We start from the raw sequence: 23,798 nt of genomic DNA, 5'->3' as shown, positions 1-23,798 counted from the left end.
TAACACTGGGGGACCTATGTGGCTCAGTTAAGATGTGGCTCAGTTAAGGTTAAGTGTCTGCCTTCAGGTAAGGTCATGATCCTGGAGTCCCAGGATCAAGCCCGGCATTTGGGGGGGCGGGGTCCTGCTCAGCAGGTAGTCTGCTTCCCCCTCTGGCCCTCACCCCGCTCGTGCACTCTCTAATAAAATCTTAAAAAAAAAACAAAAAACAATATAATGCTGAAAAAAGATGTGATGATAATAGGTATGCCGATGACCAAGCTTTCACCCTGGCCAAGGGTCAGAAATATTTACATTTAACAGTATGGACAAACACAAAACACACAGAAGTATTCCGCCTGGGTCACGCAGAATCCTGCTGACAATACTGCCAATTAACTAAGCATTACCTGGCATGGCTGATGAGTCTTCATTTATTTATAAAATAAAATCCGTTTTCAAGGGATTCAGTAACTCAGATGCCGCTGAATAACAAACGTCCCTAAACTCAACAGTTATCTTGTGTTTTATGGGGGAGAGAAGAGAACAATGAAAACACTGAATTAAATTTAAAACAGATATATATATGGGACCACCTGGGTGGCTCAGTCAGTTAAGAGCCCGACTCCTGATTTTGGCTCAGGTCACAATCTCAGGGTCATGAGATCGAGCCCCACATCAGGCTAGGCATGTAGTGGAGAGTCTGCCTGAGAGTCTCTCCCTCCATCTCTCTGTGCCACCCCTCCTGTTCGCTCCCTCTAAAATAAAATCTTTATTAAAAAAATAAAAGATAGGGGAGCCTGGGTGGCTCAGTGGGGTTAAGCCTCAGCCTTCGGCTCAGGTCATGATCTCAGGGTCCTGGGATCGAATCCCACATTGGGCTCTCTGCTCAGTGGGGATCCCGCTTCCCCTCTCTCCCTGCCTGCCTCTCTGCCTGCTTGTGTCTGTCAAATAAATAAGTAAAATCTTTTTTAAAAAAATAAAAGATACATAATACATGATATATATTTACATACATAAAATATGTATGTATTTTAAGTCAGTAGAATATTTCTTAAAATTATAGAATACTCGAACATGTCTGAAAATGCTAGATTATATATTATATATATTATATATATTATATATATAGATAGATTATATATTGGCCTTGTATTAATTTTCTTAGTCAAATTTTTCCACCAAAAAAAAAAAATCTGATCTAGGAGGATAAAATTAACTCTATTTCTTGTAATTTTCTCTTATATTTTTTAAATTTAGAAATACTTTCAAAAAAAAAAGAAATATTTCAAATTTACAGAAAAGTTGCAAGTGAAAAGAACACCCATACACCTTTACCCAGATTTACCCTTCTAAATATTACTTGTCTTGTTCCATCATCTGCACTCTCTCTACACACACAGACACATTTCATATATATATATTTGTATTTACACACACATACACATATGTATGTAAACGGGATAATAATGTGTAAGAAAATAGGCAATGTATAGTGTCTGCATGTTTACTTGAGGTGAACTGTTCAGGAATAAATGACACACATCCCTGCCCTTACCTTTAAATACTTCAGTATGTATTTCCTAAGAATAAGAATATTCTCTTATATAGCCCATAGTGATCAACTTTGGTAAATAACCATATTAATATTTTTATCACTGTATTTCAATTTTGCCAACGGACTTTGAGAGTGAGCGAGCACACACGCACGTGCAGAGGAACGGGGGCAGGCAGGCAGAGGGCGAGGGAGAAAGACACTGAAGCAGACCTCGAGCCAAGTGCGGAGCTGGCCCAGGGCTCAATCTCATGACTCTGAGACCATGACCTGAGCCAAAACCAAGAGGTGGTCACTTAACCAACTGCATCACGCAGGCGCCCCAAACCAGTGTTTTTTTATAACACTTTTCCTTCTGGAAGAGGATCCAGGCTAGGATCATAGTTCATGCAATTTTAAAATATGGAAATTAGTACATTTTTATCCAATGAAATTCTAGTATCAGGAAATATTTTAACGCACCAACTCAACTATATTTTTAGCTAGTGTTTACGTAAAAACTTACGTTTCAATTTTTGGCAAAAATTGTTTTATTCAGAATAGCAATTTCAGTTACTCCTCAGGTTACACAGGCAATATCAAGTTTCCTATGGGATCTATTGTTGCTACTTAGAGTAAAATACATTTTCCCAAAATTTAGTTTGGGTCTGGCATTATCTCTGAAAAAATATCAGTATGATTGTATCATTTCATAAAAAATGTTTCCCCCGTCTAGCCCATGCTGGTACAGCATACTGGCCTTTTGTGTTAGCATGAAGCTGGCATAGGTCCTCTCAAATAAATGAACATGTTGAGTTCAAATGACTCACTTGGCTGAAATAAGAAATTCACATGACACTTTGTGGGCTAAGTCACATGACCCCACCAATGAAAATGTGCAATAGTACTGGATTCTCAGACCAACAGGGCACTGAGAAGTTCCTTTTTGTTCTCCTAGGGACATGTGTTAACCCTTACTACTCAAAGTGTGGTCCAGAAGCACCGGGGTCCTCTGAAAGCCCGTGAGAAATCCAGACGCTCAGGTTCCACCTTGGACCTGAATTAGAAACTGTATTGTGCTCATAGTTTAGTTTATTGGTTTCTGAATTTTTCTCTCAGCTTTCAAAATCAAAGTAATTAAGTGATCCTCTCCACATACCTTAAAAGCCTTGGACAGTAAAGAATCTTATGAATATCAACTCCCATATTAGATTTTCATCACATACTCAGAAGAGGAAGAAATGCAGGGAGACACTGCCTAATAGTTCTATGACTTGGTTATTTCATGTCTCTCTGCCTCTATCTCCTTAGCCATAAAATGGGGACAGTAAGAAAACTGTCCCCTAGAACACCTGCACCTCCCAGTTACTGCCGAGACGGCACACGAGGGGCTAGCGCACAGGCGTCACCCAGTGCGTTCTGCTGTTGTCACGCCATCAATACGCCGCACCTTAACCACCACCGGCTGAAGCTTGCGATCTTCATTTTACCACTTCCTGTCTAATGGTAAGTAAGATACTTCCCTGAGCTTTCATTTCTTCACCGTCCAAAAGGGGTAACAGTAAATTACCGCAGAGTTGGAATGCACGTAACTGTGATAATTCTATCACTTGCTGCGTAAGTAAATGCGCTGATACATGCAAAGCGGCTAGCTCAGGGCTGGGCAGGCTGTACACAGACGTGGGTTCTGTGATTACGTCCGTATACGTCAGCATGCTCTTTCTTCCCTAACTACAAGTATCTGATGACAGAAGATGGGAAGAAACCCAATGATAAAAGGTGCCTTCAGACATTCTCTATAAAACAGAACGGATGCAAGGCCAGAAACCCTGAGCTTGGGGCTCCGGCCCCAGCTAGCCTGTTGTGACCTTTGGGCATGCAGTTCAGCAGCCCAGGTTCTAGTTTTCCCATTTGGAAAATGAAAGGGTTGAGCTAGGGGACATCTGTGAGTGGGTCCAGCACTAATACTCAATAGGATTACATATTATCAGCTTAGAATTTTTTTTTCTTTGTCCTCATTTTAACTTGCTTACCCCTGTAAAGACCCCATCTCCAAGTAAGATCACATTCTGAGCTGCTGGGAACTAGGATTTCAACACATACATTTTGGAGACAATTCAGTCCTTCACAAATGGCTATAGGCTAGCTTAGAATTTTTTTTTTTAAGATTTTATTTATGTATCTGACAGAGAGAGACAGCAAGAAAGAGAACACGACGAATGGGGGGAGTGGGAGAGGGAGAAGGAGGCTTCCCACAGAGCAGGGAGCCTGATGCAGGGCTCAATCCCAGGACCCCGGAATCATGACCCGAGCTGAGGGCAGACAGACGCTTAACGACTGAGCCACCCAAGTGCCCTTATCTTGGAATTTTTAAAACAATTCATATAAGGGTATTATAACTTTGTCTAAAGAGAAAAACAGTGATTTATTTATAGCTGAAGTATTAAGCTCAGATTACAGGCATCTAATAAATGCCAAATAATATGGTAAAGACTGGTTAATGGTTCCACAGATGTGTTCAGTACGTGAAAATCCATCAGCCTGTGTGCTTACGGCAATGTGTACTTTTCTGTATGTATACTGCCTTTAGTGAAAATGTTTAAATATCAGAGAAAGAGTATTTCATATAAACCTTAAATTCTAACTCCTCCAAACTTTCAGATTAAGTCCAAAGACAGTAAATCTTAGAACTTTTCTGGACTTGAAACCTCAATCTTTATTCCAGATCCAACAAAAATTAAGACCAAAGATGTCCAGAAAAACTCTTGCTATTATCATACTCTCAAATCATACCAAGAACGACAATGGATGTTTATTCCAACTCCAACCGTAAAGAACAGTATCTCTGAGTCTACTTATGTAAGACTTCATTTCTTCACCTATACGATACTGTATGGACTCTAATTTGCTTTTCTATTCTAAAAGCATCATGAATCTGATATAGTTCCCTGAATGGTACTATAAAAATAATTACATATACTTAAGTTAATGATCTAGAACTGATTCTCCAGGAAATATGAAATACTCATATGTAGTTACACTCAGTCTTTAAAACTATGATGATATACATCTTAGCTACATTTACTTACCTGAGTAAGCAACATAAAGGCATTATCTGCCCGAAGATGTTTGGTGAGAAATTCCACACAATGAGCTTCCAGGGCTGGGACTGCATATTTCTTAGCAGTATACAGAGTGGTCATAACTGTCTCTGGGCCAATTTGAACTTCATCTGAATACAGAAATCTGGAAAGCAATTGGGAAATGACAGAGATGGCCATTAATATTTTAGATAAGCAATCCATCGAGTGAAACCTCTGAGGAGTATTTTAAAAGATAATGAGCAAACTGAAAAACAACCTGGTACTGATATAAGACTTTGTAGGCCACACGGCATTTGTACATACGTCTTCTCATTTATTTTTACTCAGGCCCGAGAGGTAGGTAGTGTCTCCATTTTACTAATGAAACTGAAGTTAAGTGAGATCTCAAGACGGACCCATCTCTGTTAAACCAAATTTTCAGAGGCCTTTTAGCACCCCACCGCAGTTCAGGGCAGCAGTGGTTCACTTACATCTCCTTCATGTTCCTTTAAACAAACCAACAGGTAGGTGAAGTTCATCTCTAGATGACAAAACATTCATTTATTTGCTGATAATGGTGTCTTGTTATTCTGGGCCTCTTTTAACCTTTCACTGTTATTCCCAAACTAGCACAATGCCCAAAGACCAGCATGCTGAGTCTTTGGAGGAATAAAACAATTTAATAGTATCATAAACGACTCATGTTGTCTTGTGCTTTTGGGTATCTGGGTTTAATTTTCTCTCAAAACACTAGCGGTCCGATACGGCCTCCTCCCAGTTTGCCGCTTCTAACTGTTAGACTGCTGGGTAGATCAGCCTCGCAGAACTGCAAATAAGGCATAAGACTCTCAGTGAAAGCCTGGACACTTCTTGAGCTATCTTGGAGCTTTTAACTATCAGCTTTAGGCCTCTTTTGTGGCTCCTCAGAGACCCTGTATGTACTGCCCAGTTCTCATCTATATACAGGAAGCCGGGAGTGGGGGGCAGTAGAGAGGCATGGCATGAAGAATAAAAACTGCATTTTAGTGGGGCGCCAGGGTGGCTCAGTCGGTTGGGTATCTGACTCTTGATTTGAGCTCAGGTCATGATCTCAGCCATGGGACTGGGCCCCACATTGGGCTCCATGCTTAGCAGGGAGTCTGCTTAAGATTCTCTCTCTCTCTCAAACAAATAAATCTTCTAAAAATTGCATTTTAGTGACACTAGAGACATCAGAATAATTATATGTATATTGCTAGGATCCAAGTCTTAACATAGGAAAACCCATTAACACCTCTCAGAACCCTCTAGGACGCTGGAGTGAAGGAAGGAAGGAAGTTCTAACTCACGTCCCCATCCTCTACTGTTTCACTTCCTCTTCTCTCATTCCTGTCTCCATTACCGCCACCCAAGATGAAACCCCAGCCCACGGCAGCCTCCAGCCTGTCGCCCTAACCAAATGCCTGTGCTCCTCTAATAACATCTCTGTGCTGACAACTATCTCTAACCAAGACTGTTCATTCTCATTCTCCTCTATAGCTCAGCCTTCAAAGTGAGGGTTGCTGATTCTCAGGATCACACCAATAAAAAAAATTTTTTTTCCCCAAAACCTTTTTAGAGAGTCAAGTCAACCGGCTGTACTACCCTCGTAATATTTACCTTACAGTTACATGCCAGGCTTTGTGATGAGTACAGGGAATTAAAAAGCAAGTAAAGGCATCATCACTTACAGTCAGGGGAAGGGGGATGAACAGAAAAGAGAGAGAGAAAATCAACAATTGTTGATTTGTTGATTCAACCTTCCCACAAGGCAGGCAGGGGCTATTACCCTGCATGGGGAAAGTGGGGAACTGTCTACCAGAGAACCCGCTGCTTCTGGGCCCAGGTCGGCTTCCAGGGTGAGACTGGCAGGTCCCCCAGGTGAGGGCTCCATGTTCTCAGGACCTCAGGCTCAGGTTTGAGCCCGTCGCATCACTGCTAGCTCTGGGACTGGAAACAAGCTACCATCGTTGTTCCTTTCTGAAAAGAGAGTGACCGCATTTCCTCCATCATGCTCTCGTGAGGATTAGTATACATTGAAAAAAATGAAGTGTTTTAAATAGTGCCTCGGCAAATGTTGGCTGTTTATTTTTATGTTGCTTCATTTCTTCCTCCCTGCTGTTTCCCTCTACGTTTCAGAAGATGTCCGTGCCGCTGTCTTCTGGCCTTCTGTTATCCCCAGTAACACACACTGGCATTTCCAAGAATTCCTGCTTCTTTCGTAGTCATTCCTTTTCTCCTCCACAGCACTATGTCTTGGTTTCATGGGTGCAAAAATGTCTTCAAGTCTCCAAGGTGATATTAACCAGAGTTTTTCAGGTTCCTTTCGGTTCCCTGTTTGGAGCATCAGTGGCTCCTGGTCTCCGTAGTTCACGTTCCTGCGCCCTCATAAGTTAATGATCAATGGTGGTCTCCAGTTTGGAGTTCCAGCAGCCGGTATAGGTTTTCTTTGTTGCTGTGCAGATGGGCCTACTCTCCAGGTAAAACCATCCCCAAAGTGAACAGCCTGGCTGAGAGCTCTGTGTATGTGGGAGGCTTGTTGACTGGCACCTGGGACCGCCTAATGCCATGACTCTAGAGTCCCTAAGCTCTCCCAGGCAGTTTCTTCGGTTTGTTTAAGAGGAGCCTGCCAGGAGGCTGTCACTAGCAGTTAGTCTGCAAGAGCTGGCTGAGGGTGCACCTGTAAGCAAGCTTTACGTTAACTCCCCCGGGGGTGCCTGGGTGGCTCAGTCAGTTAAGCGTCTGCCTTGGGCTAAGGTCATGATCCCAGGGTCCTGGGATCAAGTCCTGCATCAGGCTCCCTGCTCAGTGGGGAGTCAGCTTCTCACTCTGCCCCTCCTCCTCTGCTCAAACACTATCTCTTGCTTTCTCTCTCTCAAATAAATAAATAAAATCTTAATAAAAAATTAATTCCCACATTTTAGCTCCACCTTCTCATTTCACACATCTCCCTACCAACCCTGGCCTAGGACCACTGGGGGATGTGGCGGGGGGGTCTGCCAGGGAAGCCAGCTGCAGCTCCCCGAGCTCTGGATTCTGGGGTCCTGTCGCCCCCTCCCTTTCACCAGCAGCACACTCTCAACTGCTCTGTCCCTTTTCCAGTTGGCTCCCACCCCATCTTCTTCTTCCCCTTCACTCTATCAGGTTTAAGAGAGGGCATACTGCATGCTCCACTCTCTTCTTGAATCCGAAACCTGTGACATTTTCATTTAAAGGGCAAGGTAGGAAGATCTTTACATCTGCTTTTTTTTTTCAGGCAAAATACCAGAGTTATAAAATAAAGAAGAAAAACGTGGGGCCTTTATCACCATTTGCCTTTGTACAAGCCCCGACAAGGAGACAAAAGCCACAGAGTTGAAGGACTTGGTCTTACAGGCATCTGTAACCAGGGGCTTTGTCCTGGAGAAATGTCTGCTTGAGATAAGACTAAAGAATGACAAGAGGGTGGGAAGAACATGCCAGGAACAAGAGAGAATTTTTAGGCTCTTCTATGTGAGATACACACACACACCCATTCAAACTGCTTTTATTAAATTACACTTTGGTAATATACCTTTAGCTTATAGCAAGGAATATTTTAAAAAAACATTTACATCTAAAGACAGACTGAGGATACTGTTGACTTCAGTAAAGCCTTCTTTTTTTTTTTTTTTTTTTTTTATTTCTTTGACAGAGAGAAATCACAACTAGGCAGAGAGGCAGGCAGAGAGAGAGGAGGAAGCAGGCTCCCTGCCAAGCAGAGAGCCCGATGCGGGGCTCGATCCCAGGACCCTGGGACCATGACCTGAGCTGAAGGCAGAGGATTTAACCCACTGAGCCACCCAGGCGCCCCCAGTAATGCCTTCGTTATGAGCAAACCTCACAAGCATTTTTTCGTTGTCAGATTATCAGATAGAGTTGTGCATTCACTAAGCAGATGCTTTGTTTTGTTTTTAATCTGACAAACACTATGAATTGTATTGACTAGCTAGGTTTCTCTTTCTCCGTTAGCTGCTAAACAATTAAAATTAAATTCGTAGGGGTGCTGGGTGGCTCAGTTGATTAGGCATCTGCCTTTGGTTCGGGTCATGATCCAGGAACCCTGGGAATGAGCCTCGCATTGGGGGTCCCTGCTTGGTGAGGAGCCTGCTTCTCCCTCTCCCTCTGCCGATCCCCCTACTTGTGTTTGTTCTGTCAAATAAATAAAATCTTTAAAACAATTAAATTTAGGGGCACCTGGGTGGCTCAGTGGGTTAAGCCTCTGCCTTCGCCTCAGGTCATGATCTGAGGGTCCTGGGATCAAGCCCCTCATCTGGGAATCTGTGCTCAGCAGGGAGCCTGCTTCCTCCTCTCTCTCTGCCTGCCTCTCTGCCTACTTGTGATCTGTGAGAAATAAATAAATAAACCTTTAAAAAAATTAAATTTCTAGCTTACCTATAGCATGCATTTTTTTTTACATTTATTTATTTTTATTTGTTTATTTACAGCATAACAGTGTTCATTGTTTTGGCATCACACCCAGTGCTCCATGCAGTACGTGCCCTCCCTATTACCCACCACCTGGTTCCTCAACCTCCCACCCCCCCCACCCCCCCGCCGCCCCTTCATAACCCTCTGGTTGTTTTTCAGAGTCCATAGTCTCTCATGGTTCATCTCCCCTTCCAGTTTCCCTCAACTCCCTCTCCTCTCCATCTCCCCATGTCCTCCATGTTATTTGTTATGCTCCACAAATAAGTGAGACCATATGATACTTGACTCTCTCTGCTTGACTTATTTCGCTCAGCATAATTTCTTCCAGTCCCGTCCATGTTGCTACAAAAGTTGGGTATTCGTCCTTTCTGATGGAGGCATAATACTCCATTGTGTATATGGACCACATCTTCCTTATCCATTCACCCGTTGAAGGGCATCTTGGTTCTTTCCACAGTTTGGCGACCGTAGCCATTGCTGCAATAAACATTGGGGTACAAATGGCCCTTCTTTTCACTACATCTGTATCTTTGGGGTAAATACCCAGCAGTGCAATTGCAGGGTCATAGGGAAGCTCTATTTTTAATTTCTTCAGGAATCTCCACACTGTTCTCCAAAGTGGCTGCACCAACTTGCATTCCCACCAACAGTGGAAGAGGGTTCCCCTTTCTCCACATCCTCTCCAACACACGTTGTTTCCTGTCTTGCTAATTTTGGCCATTCCAACTGGTGTTAGGTGGTATCTCAATGTTGTTTTAATTTGAATCTCCCTGATGGCTAGTGATGATGAACATTTTTTCATGTGTCTGATAGCCATTTGTATGTCTTCATTGGAGAAGTGTCTGTTCATATCTTCTGCCCATTTTTCGATATGATTATCTGTTTTGTGTGTGTTGAGTTTGAGAAGTTCTTTATAGATCCTGGATATCAACCTTTTGTCTGTATTGTCATTTGCAAATATCTTCTCCCATTCCGTGGGTTGCCTCTTTGTTTTGTTGACTGTTTCCTTTGCTGTGCAGAAGCTTTTGATCTTGATGAAGTCCCAAAAGTTCATTTTTGCTTTTGTTTCCTTGGCCTTTGGAGACATATCTTGAAAGAAGTTGCTGTGGCTGATATCGAAGAGGTTACTGCCTATGTTCTCCTCTAGGATTCTGATAGATTCCTGTCTCACGTTGAGGTCTTTTATCCATTTCGAGTTTATCTTTGTGTACGGTGTAAGAGAATGGTCGAGTTTCATTCTTCTACATATCGCTGTCCAGTTTTCCCAGCACCATTTATTGAAGAGACTGTCTTTTTTCCATTGAATATTTTTTCCTGTTTTGTCAAAGATTATTTGACCATAGAGTTGAGGGTCCATATCTGGGCTCTCCACTCTGTTCCACTGGTCTATGTGTCTGTTTTTATGCCAGTACCACGCTGTCTTGGTGATCACAGCTTTGTAGTAAAGCTTGAAATCGGGTAACGTGATGCTGCCAGTTTTGTTTTTGTTTTTCAACATTTCCTTAGCAATTCGGGGTCTCTTCTGGCTCCATACAAATTTTAGGATTATTTGTTCCAGCTCTTTGAAAAATATCGGTATAGCATGCATTTTTATATTAGCTTCATCTTAGCTTTATTTCTTACCTTTGTATTTTTTTAAGATATTTTAATTTTTTTTTGGAGCAATGCAAGTTATAAATGATGTTCTATTAACAATAAGAAATGGGGGGGGGGCGTCTGGGTGGCTTAGTCGGTTAAGCGGCTGCCTTCGGCTGCCTTCAGCTCAGGTCATGATCCCGGGGTCCTGGGATTGAGCCCAGCATCACACTCTGCTCAGTGGAGGATCTGCTTCTCCCTCCCTCTGCCTGCCGCTCTGCCTACCTATGCTCTCGCTCTCTCTGTCAAATAAATAAAATCTTAAAAAAAAAAAAAGAAAGAAAGAAATGGAACTCTGTGTTTCCCATACTTTCTGTGTGCATTTTTCTACAATACCCGGCTCGGTGTGGGCACATGGCTAAGCATTAATCAGTACGTGTTAAGTGACTAGACAATTCAGTACAAGTTTCAATGTAACACAACTGAGAAAACATACTCACTTCTAATGAGAAAATAGACTACTTAAAAATCCAGGAACCATGTTGGTTCATATTTTACGTATATGTTTCTTACCTTCTATTTAATTATTAAAATTGCTATAATTAAAAAAATAAGCCAAGGTTTATAAAATGTAATTAAAAATTAATCAATTACCACAGTTTTTTGTATATTTTTAGAAAGACTTACCCATTTATTTGAGAGAAAGACAGAGCATGTGTGCGCTGTGGGGTGAGAGGGCACCCCCAGCGGAACCCCCACCGGGCGCCAAGCCCAATGCTGAGGGTGATCCCAAGAGCCTGAGATCACCACCTGGGCTGAAATCGAGTCAGATGCTCAACCAACTGGGCCACCCAGGTGCCCCAATTCTTTGTATTTTAAAATGAACCTTTCAGCCCTCATTTACTACCTTTAAGGACAAGAGCACAAGAGAAATGAGATGTCATTAAACTACTCCTTTTCCCCCACCCTAAAGACTAATGGTTTTCTAACCTAATTTAGGTTATATTTAGTAAAAATTTTAAAAAGCTATGGCAAAAACTTGATCTTAAATTACAGAAACCATAAGATCATGCATAAGAACCTTTGGATCACTACTGACTCATTCATTAAGGGACTCCCTCTTGGTTGAAACGCTTTCAACTTGACTTTCAAGATCCCAGGCTCCTTGCTTTCCGGTCTAATTCACTGACAGAGGTGTCTCCGTGTCATCTTATTTTCCTCAGCTACACCTCCACACGGTGGAAGCCCCCAGGGCTCATCCTGGCACCTCTTTTCACAACCGCATCCCCTCCCTAGGTAACCCCATTTGGTCTTATGGTTTAAAGACCCTTCACTCTTAGCTTTCAAATTTATGTTCAGCAAGAAGCTCTCCCCTCAACTCCAGGTTCATATTTCTGGCTGTACTCTTTTTGAATGCCTTAGAAGTCTTGGATCTACCTTTCCAAAATACAGCTGACCCTTAAACAACGCTGCCGTTAGGGGCATGGCCTCCGCTCCCTATCCCCCTCCCTCCACACGGCTGAAAACCTGCATATGACTCTCCCAAAACTTTACTAATAGCCTATTGTTGACCAGAAGACATACTGACAACAATTAACACATTATATTGTATGTTGTATTATTATATACTGTATTCTTACAATTGCGTGGGCTAGAGAAAAGAAAATGTCATCAAGAAAATCCTAAGGAAGAAGGGGCGCCTGGGGGGCTCAGTTGTTTAAGCCTCGGGGTTTGGTTTGGGTCATGATCCCAGAGTCCTGGGATGGAGCCCCACACCGGGCCTGCTCGGTGAGCAGTCTGTTTCTCCCTCTCCCTCTGCCCCTATCCCTCCTGTGCATGTTCTCTCTCTCTCAAATAAGTAAATAAAATCTTTAAAAAAATTTTTTTAAATAAATGCATTGGGGGCGCCTGGGTGGCTCAGTGAGTTAAAGCCTCTGCCTTCGGCTCAGGTCATGATCCCAGGGTCCTGGGATCGAGCCCCACATCCCCACATCGGGCTCTCTGCTCAGCGGGAAGCCTGTTTCCTCCTCTCTCTCTCTGCCTGCCTCTCTGCCTACTTTTGATCTCTGTCAAATAAATAAATAAATAAATCTTTTATAAATAAATAAATAAATAAATAAATAAATGCATGCATGCATTGGGGTGCCTGGGTGGCTCAGTCAGTAAAGCATTGGACCCTTTTTTTTTTTTTTAAAGCTTTTATTTATTTGACAGAGAGAGAGATCACAAGTAGGCAGAGAGGCAGGCAGAGAGAGAAGAGGAAGCAGGCTCCCTGCTGAGCAGAGAGCCCGATGCGGGGCTCGATCCCAGGACCCTGAGATCATGACCTGAGCGGAAGGCAGCGGCTTAATCCACTGAGCCACCCAGGAGCCCCAAGCATTGGACTCTTGGTTTCAGCTTGGGTCATGATCTCTGTGGTTGTGGGATCGAGTCCCATGTTCAGTTCTGTGTTCAGTGTGAAGTCTGCTTCAGCTTCTCTCGCTCTCACTCATCCCCCCTCTCTCTGTCTTTCTCTCTCAAATAAATAAAGTCTTTTTCTTTTCTTTTTTTAAGGAAAGAAAATCCTAAGGAAGAGAAAATACATTTACAGTACTATACTGCATTTGGTGGGGGAAAAAAATCCACGTATACGTAAGTCCGCATAGTTCAAACTCACATGGTTCACAGGTCAATCATATATCCACGGTCTGACCGCTTTTCATCCCACCTATCACTCCCAAGCTGGCAGATATAAGCCAGTAGCATTCCTCTTGCCTGGACTACTGCAGAAGCGTCTTAATTCAACTCCCTGCTGTCCATTTTACTTCCTCCCCAGTCTAATCTCCAAACAATTGCCCGAATGAGTTTTTAAAAATGTAAATCAGATCGTATCACATCTGCACTGAAAACTCTCCAAATGTTTCTCACCACAGACCAAAGTCCTTCCACAGGCTACCCAGCCCTGCACAACCTTGTCCAGCCTCTCCTTTGGAACTCATTTTCTACCACGTTTCCCCCCATTCATTCAGCTCAAACAGCACTGGTTTATTCTTGACGTTCCTCCAGCAGGAGAAATTTAGGACCTCAGACATGCTTTGCCTTGCTTAGAATGCTCCTACCCTCACAGCTTGATCATTTTTCCTTAAAATATTTATCAGTACTTGACATTTCATCTTCACTTCTCCTTACTAGATTATAAACTACCTGAGGGCAGGGACTATTCCTTGTTCACTGCTGCATCCAACACCTGAAACAGCGACTGGCACAAGGGCACACAACGTTTCCCAAATGAACAACGAAGAACATCACTTCAAGGTCAGGCAGATCAAAACAAGCAGTTTTTTATAACGTTAACTAATTCAATCTGTAAACATAATAAAAATAGGCCCAAGCGAACTTGTTTTCCCCACTCAGCAAGTGCGAGCTATGAGACATCTGTTTGTCACACAACAGTAAGTAAGGACAGCATCTCTGCCCCAGGGCCGGCCAAAACCTTTCAGTCCAGGTATCATGTAACAATTGGGCCAGATACCATTTCAGAACAGAACAATGACTGGAATCTGAAGAAGGACAAAAACCATGACCACGCTGAACACAGGAAAATTTCAAGGACTTTAAAATTAATTCACTTACTTTCTATTGACAGGAAAGGATTGAGTGACTACCAGCTTCAGTGAAAATACCAACTAAACATTTTTCTCTCTTCATTCTTACTCTACCCATCTCTAGTTTTAAAGGAAAAAACCGACAGTATTTTTAGATCAGTGCTCTCAGATTTAGCTGGTATTATTAGTATTTACAGAGAGTATTAAAAATGCTCTCAAGGCCCCACCTCTAAACATGACAATACTTCAAGGAGGGAAGAAGGCAAGCACTCCAGGATGCACCGCAGGTAGACCAACAAATCACTTTAAATACCCACAGTCTAGAAAAACCAATCCTCCTGTCAATGTCAAACCAAAACCAAAAAGACCTAGCTAGATCCTAGCTTTTGAGCTGGCTTTTTTCTCTCTTTATAAATATAATTTAACTAAACTACAGAAAATATGCCAAACAAAAAGAAGGGAAAAAAAGGCAATATCACTTACCACTCTAATACGCTTTCGGTTAGCATTTTGGTATGCTTCCTTCTCTCCATATCTCTGGGTATATGCTGGTTCTGTACCTTTTAAGTTTTCTTCCCAGCACACAGTTTCCAGTGCTGTGTATTATACACATTCCCGGTGTAAACAGTATCACCCAGTCTTCGTCAGTATCACACTCATTAGCATTACCCTGCATCTAGTGCCCCATGGCTGTTTATCTAACCATTCTGTCCAGCTGACGGCTTCCTCACTACTGTAATCATCCAGCTGTAAACATTTTTATATACAACATTTTGTACAGTACTTGAATACTGGGTGGGGGGAACCTATAGTGCCAAACTATTTTACCACCGCCTTTATCAGAGAGGGCTTTTCCAACAGATCTTCAAAATACTGGGAGGCTCAGTCACTTAAGCATTTGTCTTGGGCTCAGGTCATGATCCTGAGGTCCTGGGCTTGAGCCCTGCATCGGGCTTCCTGCTCAGCGGGGAGTCTGCTTCTCCCTCTCCCTCTCCCCCTCATCCCTGCTCTCTCTCCCAAATAAATACAATCTTTTTTTTTTTAAAGATTTTATTTATTTGACAGACAGAGATCACAAGTAGGCAGAGAGGCAGGCAGAGGGAGAGGGGGAAGCAGGCTCCCTGCTGAGCAGAGAGCCGGATGCGGGGGCTCAATCCCAGAACCCTGAGATCATGACCTGAGCTGAAGGCAGAGGCTTAACCCACTGAGCCACCCAGGCACACCTAAATACAATCTTTTAAAAAGTTAAATATTGGGAGAAAAAGTACTTTAGCTTTTAATTTCCACTTCTTTAATTACTGAGGTTAAACTGTCTTTGTTAATTAGCTGTATTTTTTCCCTACCTAAGTTATCTATCCTGCCCTTTATCCATTTATTTATGGGCTCCTGGTATTTTCCACTTGGTTTAACTTTATATTCAGCTTCCCACTGAGCTTCCTGATCGAGCTGAGCCTTCGTGGACTGTGTACCTGTTCACTGATCTGTTTTTTTGCCTCTGTACCAACCAAGACTGTGTTACTTTGGTGACACACTGTTGTCAGGCAGCTAAAACCCTCTCGATGTAATGAAGCACGCGTGGTCTTCCTTATGAGGTTGCTGTTACCCTGGCCAGTCACTTGACTTTTCCGGGCCCCGATCCCACTGGTAAGTGTGGAAAACAACACCTACGGCTCCCCAACCGGACTTTCGTAAATACAAGCTAATAATGCCAAAAGACTGGCTCCTTTCCATTAACCACAATTAACCAGAAGTCAATCTATTAGCCCCAAAGAGCAAACTCCTAGTAACACGGGAGGCTGGCTTCGCTTTTAAGCGAATGTGACCTTGTCTGCAGAAACGCGGCGGCAGGAACGGCCGCGCCTACCTGTCCCGGTACTCGCTTCCCCGGGCCCCGACAACTCAGACGCACACTAATAGCGAAAACCGAGTCAGGACCTCAAACACACGCAGAGGCCCTCGGTCCCACGCGACTTTTCCGCTCTCCCCCTCTCCTCGGCACAAACATAAACAAAACTACGTCAGCAGGCCCCGGGACCAGCTGGGCCCCGCCGCAGCCCCGCCGCTCCTCCAGCCCCGAGGCCGGGCCCCGCTCCCGGAGCGCACCCGAAGGGCTCGCTGAGCCGCCGCAGACGCCCGACGGTGCCCCGACCGCCGGCGGCCCGGGGGCAAGAGGCCGGCGCGCGCGGCCAGCGGGGAGCCGCTCACCTCAGCAGCGCCAGGAAGGCGGCGGGCTCCACGTCCGGCAGCTCGATCTCGGCCGACGTGGTGGCCATGCCGCCGTTGAACATGGCGTCGAAGACGGCGCTGCCGGCCGCCAGCACGAAGCGGTGCGCGGGGATGCGCTGCGGGCCCCCGGCGGCCGCGGCGCCGCGGCCCTTGCCCAGCACGAAGCGCACATCGCTCAGCAGCTCCGAGTTGAAGAGGAAGGCGAAGCGCTCCTTCAGCGACGCCTTGGTCGCCTGCCAGTTGTACAGCGGCTCCCGCTGCAGGGGCAGCAGGGGCCCCAGAGAGGACGGCGGCGGCGACGGAGGCCCCGCGGCGCCCGGCTCCGCCTCGGCCCCCGGCACCTGCTCGCCCGCAGCGGCCGGCCCGAGCGAGGCCATCCTCCAGCGGCGCGGCTCCTCGGGCTAGGCAGAGAGCTCCCGCCGGCCAGCCGCCATCGCCGACGCCGCCCCCGGAGGCCGGCGCCGCCTCGGTGCCTTCCGGGAAAGGCGCTTCCGGCGGCCACGCACCTCCCCGGCCCCGCCCCGCCCCCGGTCCCGGCCCCGCCCCGCCCCCGGTCCCGGCCCCGGCCCCGCCCCGCCCGCGGCTATCGGGCGCGCGCGCCCTCGCCAAGCGGGGATGCGGGCGCGCGCGCGGCCGCCCGAGCGGGGTCGGTGCAGCGTGGAGTCCTTCGCGGCGGGCGGGGCGTCGTTTTCGGCGCCCGGTGCACCCCTCCCCGGGAGGGCCGCCGCACAAGCCTCCGCGTCTCCTCCGACCCGGGGCGCCTGTCCTCGCCTCAGGCCCCTAATCATCAGCTGCAGCGCCTCCCACGTATCCCAGGGGCAGGTTCCCGAGCTGTCCCTTCAGGAGTTTCCCGGCGTGGAAACGGGGGGCACCGAGGCCTCTGCAAGGGGGCGCGTGGGAGGGCGGCAGGATGACCCACGGCCCCCCTTTCCCAGTAATCTCCAAGTCACCCCTCCGGAGGGGGGCGGAGCTTGGACCCCTCCAGGTCCAGCAGCCCACATTCTTCTGATCTAGTGTCTCAGTGACTGTCACTGTGGGCTCACGGAACTATTTTTTTAACGTTTTACAATCCGTTGCTAAAAATTAACACTATTTTAGGGCAACCCTTTTGGGTCCCTTCCCTCTTTGGGGACTCTGTACCATCACCTTATATCACTCAAACCTTGCTTTGGTGCCCACCAAAAATAATAATAATAACAAACAACAACATTTTAAATATCAGAAAAAACCCACAACCTCTCAAAGGTACCAGAGGTCAAATAGTAGAGGCCGCATTATCAACAATAATTATAATTTCATAGCAGAAAATATGAGGACGCTGCATATGAAAATTGGTGGAATGCAATCAACACTGCGTTCAAGCTAAAGTATAGCCAAAACCACTCTTTCTGCGAAACTGGAAATAATGAAATGAAATGAAGGAGAGGATTCTGGGAAGGTGGCAGAGGAGGAAGCCCCAGGGATCTGTCTCCCCTCCTAGACAGCGGCTGCTGGCAGGAGCTGCCTGATGTGGCTATTTTGGCTTTCTGGAGCCTCTTAAAGGCTGGTCGTTTAGGGGAAGGTTTGGACTAGACACTGCTGTTAATTTCTGTCCATTTCAGTTCCGTGCACAGAAGCAGCCACTCATCCTCAGCCCCAAGAAGGGAGACAGCTGCTCGCAGCCTGTGGGAGCAGTGTGGGCAAAAGGAACCCGCCCTCCAAATCTCTGGGCTCTGGGCACTGATTCCTGCTTCTAATCCCAGAGTCGGAAGAGGCGGGCAGCATGTTGTTGAACTTCCCGCTTTGTGGCAAGCCTCTCCCTCCTCCAGCTGAAGTGATTTCCACTGCATTTAAAAGACCAGTACCCAATTCACCCTCCTTCATTTTCTCACCATTTCCCCTTTGGGGACACTGAGCTTTTAAGTTCAGGTCCAATCAAGATGGAGGAGCCTTGGTAAAGACAAGGGACTTCTGGCTGAGATCCCAAAGGGCCATGCTCTAGAAGTAGAGGTTACACACCAGTAGTTAAAGAAAAATTAATTAGCTACAGCCAATCTTTGACAGATTCAAGGTGCTCTGTACAAACTGCCATAAGGAAACTAAATCATATTAATCAAGATATATCATCCAGAAAGTCAACATTTTTTTTCTTCTACAATGTTGTGGGGGGAAAATAAAAATTATGAGGCATGCTAAAGAGGCAGGAGAGGCAGAGAAGGACCAAGAATAGACAAGAGAATCAGATCTATGGATGGTTCAGATATTGGATTTATCGGACAAGGACTTTAAAACAACCATGTTTGATATGATCAGGAAAACAGAAGAAAGATGGAGAATTTCAACATTTAATCCATGAAAATGGAGGCTCCTAACCTGAAAAAAAAATACTATAAACACATCAATACCTAAATAATGTGCGTTTAACAGCCAAGTAGAGCAGAGCAGATGATGACTATAACTAGAACACAAGTCAGTAGAGGTTGAAATTGAAACACGGGGAAAAGGGCAGAAAATACAGAAAAGAATGTATGTCTGTTAATCGTATGAGAAGGGACTAATATATATTGCCGTATTAGAAGGGAACAGAGAAAGAGGTGGGACAGCATGTGAAGAAACACTGCTGGACACTTCCCAGAGCAAGTGTCCCAAGAAAACCAGGTAGAGCTGCGTTACACTTTTGCACATAGCCTGAAAGTCATGCAAGGCCATATCCACCGCATTCCATTAGTTACAAATGCTTCACTAAGGCCCATCCAGATTCCAAAGAGTATCAGAGAATTTGTGGACACGTTTCAAAACTACCACACTACAAAAGCTCTGGCTGTTGAACTCCTAGGTCTATATCCAACAAAAACTAAGACGTATGTCAATCCAAAGAAAATATGGGAGTGTGCCTAGCAGCTTCACTCATAATAAATGGCCAGTGATTCTCCATAGTAGAGTAGATAAATGGTGGTATAGTCATACGATGAATGAAAAAGAACAAACCTTAATCCTGAAACAATATGGATTAATTTCATTACTTATTGAGCTCAAGAGCCAGACGAAAATACATCACGATTCCATTTATATGAAACTTCACGACTGGCGAAACTAAGATGTGGTGATAGGGGTCGGAATAGTGATTACCTTCCACTGGATGGTTGACTAGGGGGGTGGGTGAGGGAAACTTCTGGGTTAACAGAAACTTTCTTTATCTAGAACTGGTGGTAGTTCCATGGGTGTTATTCAGGGTATATATTACTGTGTAAGAAACCAGCCCCAAACCCAACAGTTTGAAACAGTTACTTGTTTTTCTCATGAATCCATGAATCTGCAACGTGGGCAGGGCCTGGCAGGGAATGCTCATGTCTGCTTCACCCAGAATCATCCGAGGTAGTAGCTTGACTGGGGTCTAGAAGATCCCTTTCCAGGGCTCACGCCCGTGGCTGCAAGTTGTGCCAGCTGTTGTCTAGGAGCTCAGCTGGAGTTGAGGACCCAGAACCCTGGTTTCTCTCCCCGTGAGCCTCTCCCTGTGACTTGGCTTCCTCACAGCCTGGTGGCTTCAAGGGCACATGGTGGCCTGAGAGAGAGACAGAGAGCACACCGGGAAGAGGTTCTATCTCCTTCTATGAGCTAGGCTTGACAACCACACAGAATTTCAACTCCCCACTGAGGTGGTCACAAAGCCCTGCCCAGGTTCAAAAGGAAGGGACATAGGCTTGACTCTTGATGGGGCAGTGGCCAGCCACATTGAGAGAGAGCCATATGGGACTAGAGACCTTGTTAAATCGTCTTTAGCAAAGACAGTAGGCTGTAAGTATTCACATATGCAAACTAATGTTAGCTTTCTACTTGGGACTTGTGTCCTCTACTACATGTAAGTTGTATCTCCCGAGAAAAGTAAAATGCGAACAACTTATAAAAGCATATATAGAGATCAAGGTACAGGTGGGGACTAACAATTCGTGCCTTTCTTTCTTGTGTAGCCGCTGAGCAGGGGTCACTATCGGTCATTATCTGTTTGATATGTACACTTTTAGACTATTCTTGTATATACTTAAAAACATTCTCTGTCTGTCTACCTGCCTATCCAAGCACATAATCCCATAAATACAATTTAAAAAATAAGAACAGTATCATATTGTTTCTGAAGCTTGATTTTTCTTTCTTTTTTTTTTACTTAATACGTTGTGGAAATCTTCCCTGGCCATGCAGTTGGGAGCAGAGTGTCTTTAAATGTTCAAAGAACAGATGCTAACTAAACTATCGAAAGCTTAGAGGATGGGTTCTAAATTCCCATTATGACGTTGACTCTGATAATTAACCCTGAAACAGCTCCCAGGAAGGAAGCTACAGGTAGGCAGACAGACATCAACGAAACACATAGATGGATATAATATGGGAATCTCAAATACGGTAACAGCAACTCACATTCGGCACCAGGGGAGAGCATGATTAACCACAACCAAGTGCAATTGATTCAAATAATTCAGAGGTAGTTCAATATAAAGAAATGGCACTGGTAATTATTACCTGCGCTACGGACATCTCAAGCCTAGTACCAAAAAGACGTCTCCATATATTCTTTGACATAATAGTTTCCCTCTTGGGTATTGATCTGATTTAAATATATTCACGTCTTGGGGCGCCTGGGTGGCTCGGTGGGTTAAAGCCTCTGCCTTCGGCTCAGGTCATGATCCCAGAGTCCTGGAATCAAGCCCCGCATCGGGCACTCTGCTCAGCGGGGAGCCTGCTTCCTCCTCTCTCTCTGCCTGCCTCTCTGCCTACTTGTGATCTCTGTCTATCAAATAAATAAAATCTTTAAAAATATATATATATATTCACGTCTTTGTGAAATGATGTAAGTACATAGATATCATGACAGTTTTATCTGCAATAAGAAGATGGCAATTTCCATCTTTTGGGTGGCTCAGTAGGTTGCGTGTCTAACTCTTCATTTCAGCTCAGGTTGTGATCTCGAGGTCGTGAGAGCCAGCCCGGCATGAGGCTCCCTGCTCAGTGGGGCGTCTGCTTCTCCCTCTCTCTCTGCTGGTCTCCCTCTCATTCTCTCTCTCTCTCAAATTGATAAATAAATCTTTTAAAAAAGAGAGAATGGAGCGCCTGGGTGGCTCAGTGGGTTAAAGCCTCTGCCTTTGGCTCAGGTCATGATCCCAGGGTCCTGGGATGGAGCCCTGAATTGGGTTCTCTACCCAGCGGGGAGCCTGCTTCCTCCTTTCTCTCTCTCTGCCTGCCTCTCTGCCTACTTGTGGTCTTTGTTGGTCAAATAAATAAATAAAATCTTTTTAAAAAGAGAGAGAGAGAAAAAAAAAACTGGCTAAATCACAGTATATTGGAGCATAATATAGCCATAAGGGAAAATAAATGAGGCAGTATGATGTGTACTGATATGGAAGCAGTCCAAGTCATATGGTCCAGTGAAAAAGAAAGATTAAAATAATAAAGTAAAATGAGCTACAGGGGCACCTGAGTGGCTCAGTGAGTTAAGCGTCTGCCTTCGGCTCAGGTCATAATCCCATGGTGCTGGGATTAAGTCCCAGGTCAGGCTCCCTGCTAGGCCCGGAGTCTGCTTCTCCCTCTCCTCCTACTCCTCTCCTTGCTTGTACTCTCTCTCTCTCCAATAAATAAAACCTTTAAAATAAATAAAGTAAAATAAGCTATACACTGAAATAAGGCGAAATTGAATAGGGCATTATAGTGTGTGAAGATACTCCTATGTGACAACGTATTATTCAACTGTTGACCTCGTCCTCTCTCTGCCCCAGTTTCCTTGTCTGTAAATTCATTATTACATAATAATAAAAGCTCTATCATAATAGCATAGACACAGGTTTTATGGGTCTGAAGCTTATACAAGAAATTAATGCAAAATCAAATAGAAATTTGGAGTATATGGGTCTTCATTGCACCCAGGATTTCAAATTTTTGTTTGAAATTACCAGAAAAATTAGAAGAAGGTATAGTTGAGGAGATAATCATAACAAAGCACACATTTTTAAAAAGCTGAAAAATATCACAAATAGCACAAACCCAGAAAAATAACATTATCTTTTTTTTTTAATCAGGTAACGGCCTGAAACATTTCTATAATACTCTTTCCGTCCTGCCATTTTGGTTTCATACCCTTTGATTGTCACTTCACGTGAAAATGATTTTGGTAAGTCATTTTCTAGAGAAAAATAATGAAAAATTGTTTGTGTTTTTCTTCCAGCAGGATAAAAAAATCCATTGGCTTTTTAACGAAGCTTCTTGAGTGTCAAAACTTGTTGATGAAAATATGCACATTTTCAGGACTATCGTGAAATCTGGGAAACGCTCTTAACCCCCTGTGATGTTTCTTTTCTGTATAAGCTGTAGCCAATCCTTACACAGGACAGCAAGAGAGCTGTGCCCCACAAACCCAGGCATTCCAATACATGTTATTTTGTGTGATTCCTGTTTCAAAAGAGTATGATTATCTTTAAGTATAATAAATGAATTATCATGACTATTCCTGATAAGAAAGGACTCCTTTTTTTTAAAAGATTTTATTTATTTATTTGACAGAGAGATAGAGATCACAAGTAGGCGGAGAGGCAGGCAGAGAGAGAGAGAGAAGCAGGCTCTCTGCCAAGCAGAGAGCCCAATGCGGGGCTCCATCCCAGGACCGTGGAATCATGACCTGAGCCGAAGGCAGAGGCTTAAACACCTGAGCCACCCAGGCGCCCAGGACTTCTTTTTTGACCAGGTGTTCATAACCATATTTTACACTTTGATGGACTAGAAAATATTCCGCACACTAGTTTCTGTTACCATATATTTTTAACCTTATTTTCCTCCACTAGCCGCATACTGCTAGAGCTGGGTCCCAGAAGGGCCCATTTATATTGTAATAGTACCGTGTTGGGTGTAGAGAGCACTTAAAAATAAAATCTTTAAAAATGAAAAGAAAAAGGGTTCCAGCTCTGTACTTTTGTGTCGTGATGCTGGGTAAGTTGGCCTAACAGGAAGGAGGAGTATTTGTGGAAGCTATTTCTGTAAGTGGCATCGAGCAAAGTTGACTGGTAACCATACAAGGAAATCCCACTAAACCTACCTGAATGTATTCCAGACTCAGCTTCTCCTTAATGCCAGAGGCCATTCCAATGCCCCCCAGCGACATCGGGGTACTGAGAAGGAAGATTTGTCAGAAACAGTGGTTTCTTAACCAACTGTCATTGTAATATCTTACTCTGCAAATTTTACCAAATATAACATTGTGTGAATAACTTGCTAGAGCCCCTCCCAGGGTCTGGGAGGAGGTTTGTGCAACTGAAGGGCCCTGAAGCTTAGCTTCATTCATTTCATAATAAATCTGCCTCTGCAGAGACTTTATGGGGCAGTTAATTGAAT

At 44.5% G+C, this 23,798-nt stretch overlaps 1 protein-coding gene across 2 annotated transcripts in view; it reads right to left on the bottom strand.

Moving 5' to 3' along the window:
* The window catches only part of BTBD1 (BTB domain containing 1), a 43,838-nt gene extending 26,931 nt beyond the window's left edge, over nucleotides 1-16,907 (bottom strand). For both annotated transcript variants that reach the window (XM_046008635.1, XM_046008636.1), the window contains exons 1-2: nucleotides 16,428-16,907; nucleotides 4,603-4,759 (exon numbers count right to left, since the gene is read on the bottom strand). In XM_046008635.1, coding sequence (XP_045864591.1) covers nucleotides 4,603-4,759; nucleotides 16,428-16,825 — 555 coding nt within the window. In that variant the 5' untranslated portion in view covers nucleotides 16,826-16,907. The remainder of the gene's footprint in view (nucleotides 1-4,602; nucleotides 4,760-16,427) is intronic.
* Nucleotides 16,908-23,798: the final 6,891 nt, after the last annotated feature.

Source organism: Meles meles, chromosome 6 (genome assembly GCF_922984935.1).
Source record: "Meles meles chromosome 6, mMelMel3.1 paternal haplotype, whole genome shotgun sequence".
Classification (NCBI taxonomy): domain Eukaryota; kingdom Metazoa; phylum Chordata; class Mammalia; order Carnivora; family Mustelidae; genus Meles; species Meles meles.
This window is presented reverse-complemented; position numbering and strand designations above follow the sequence as displayed.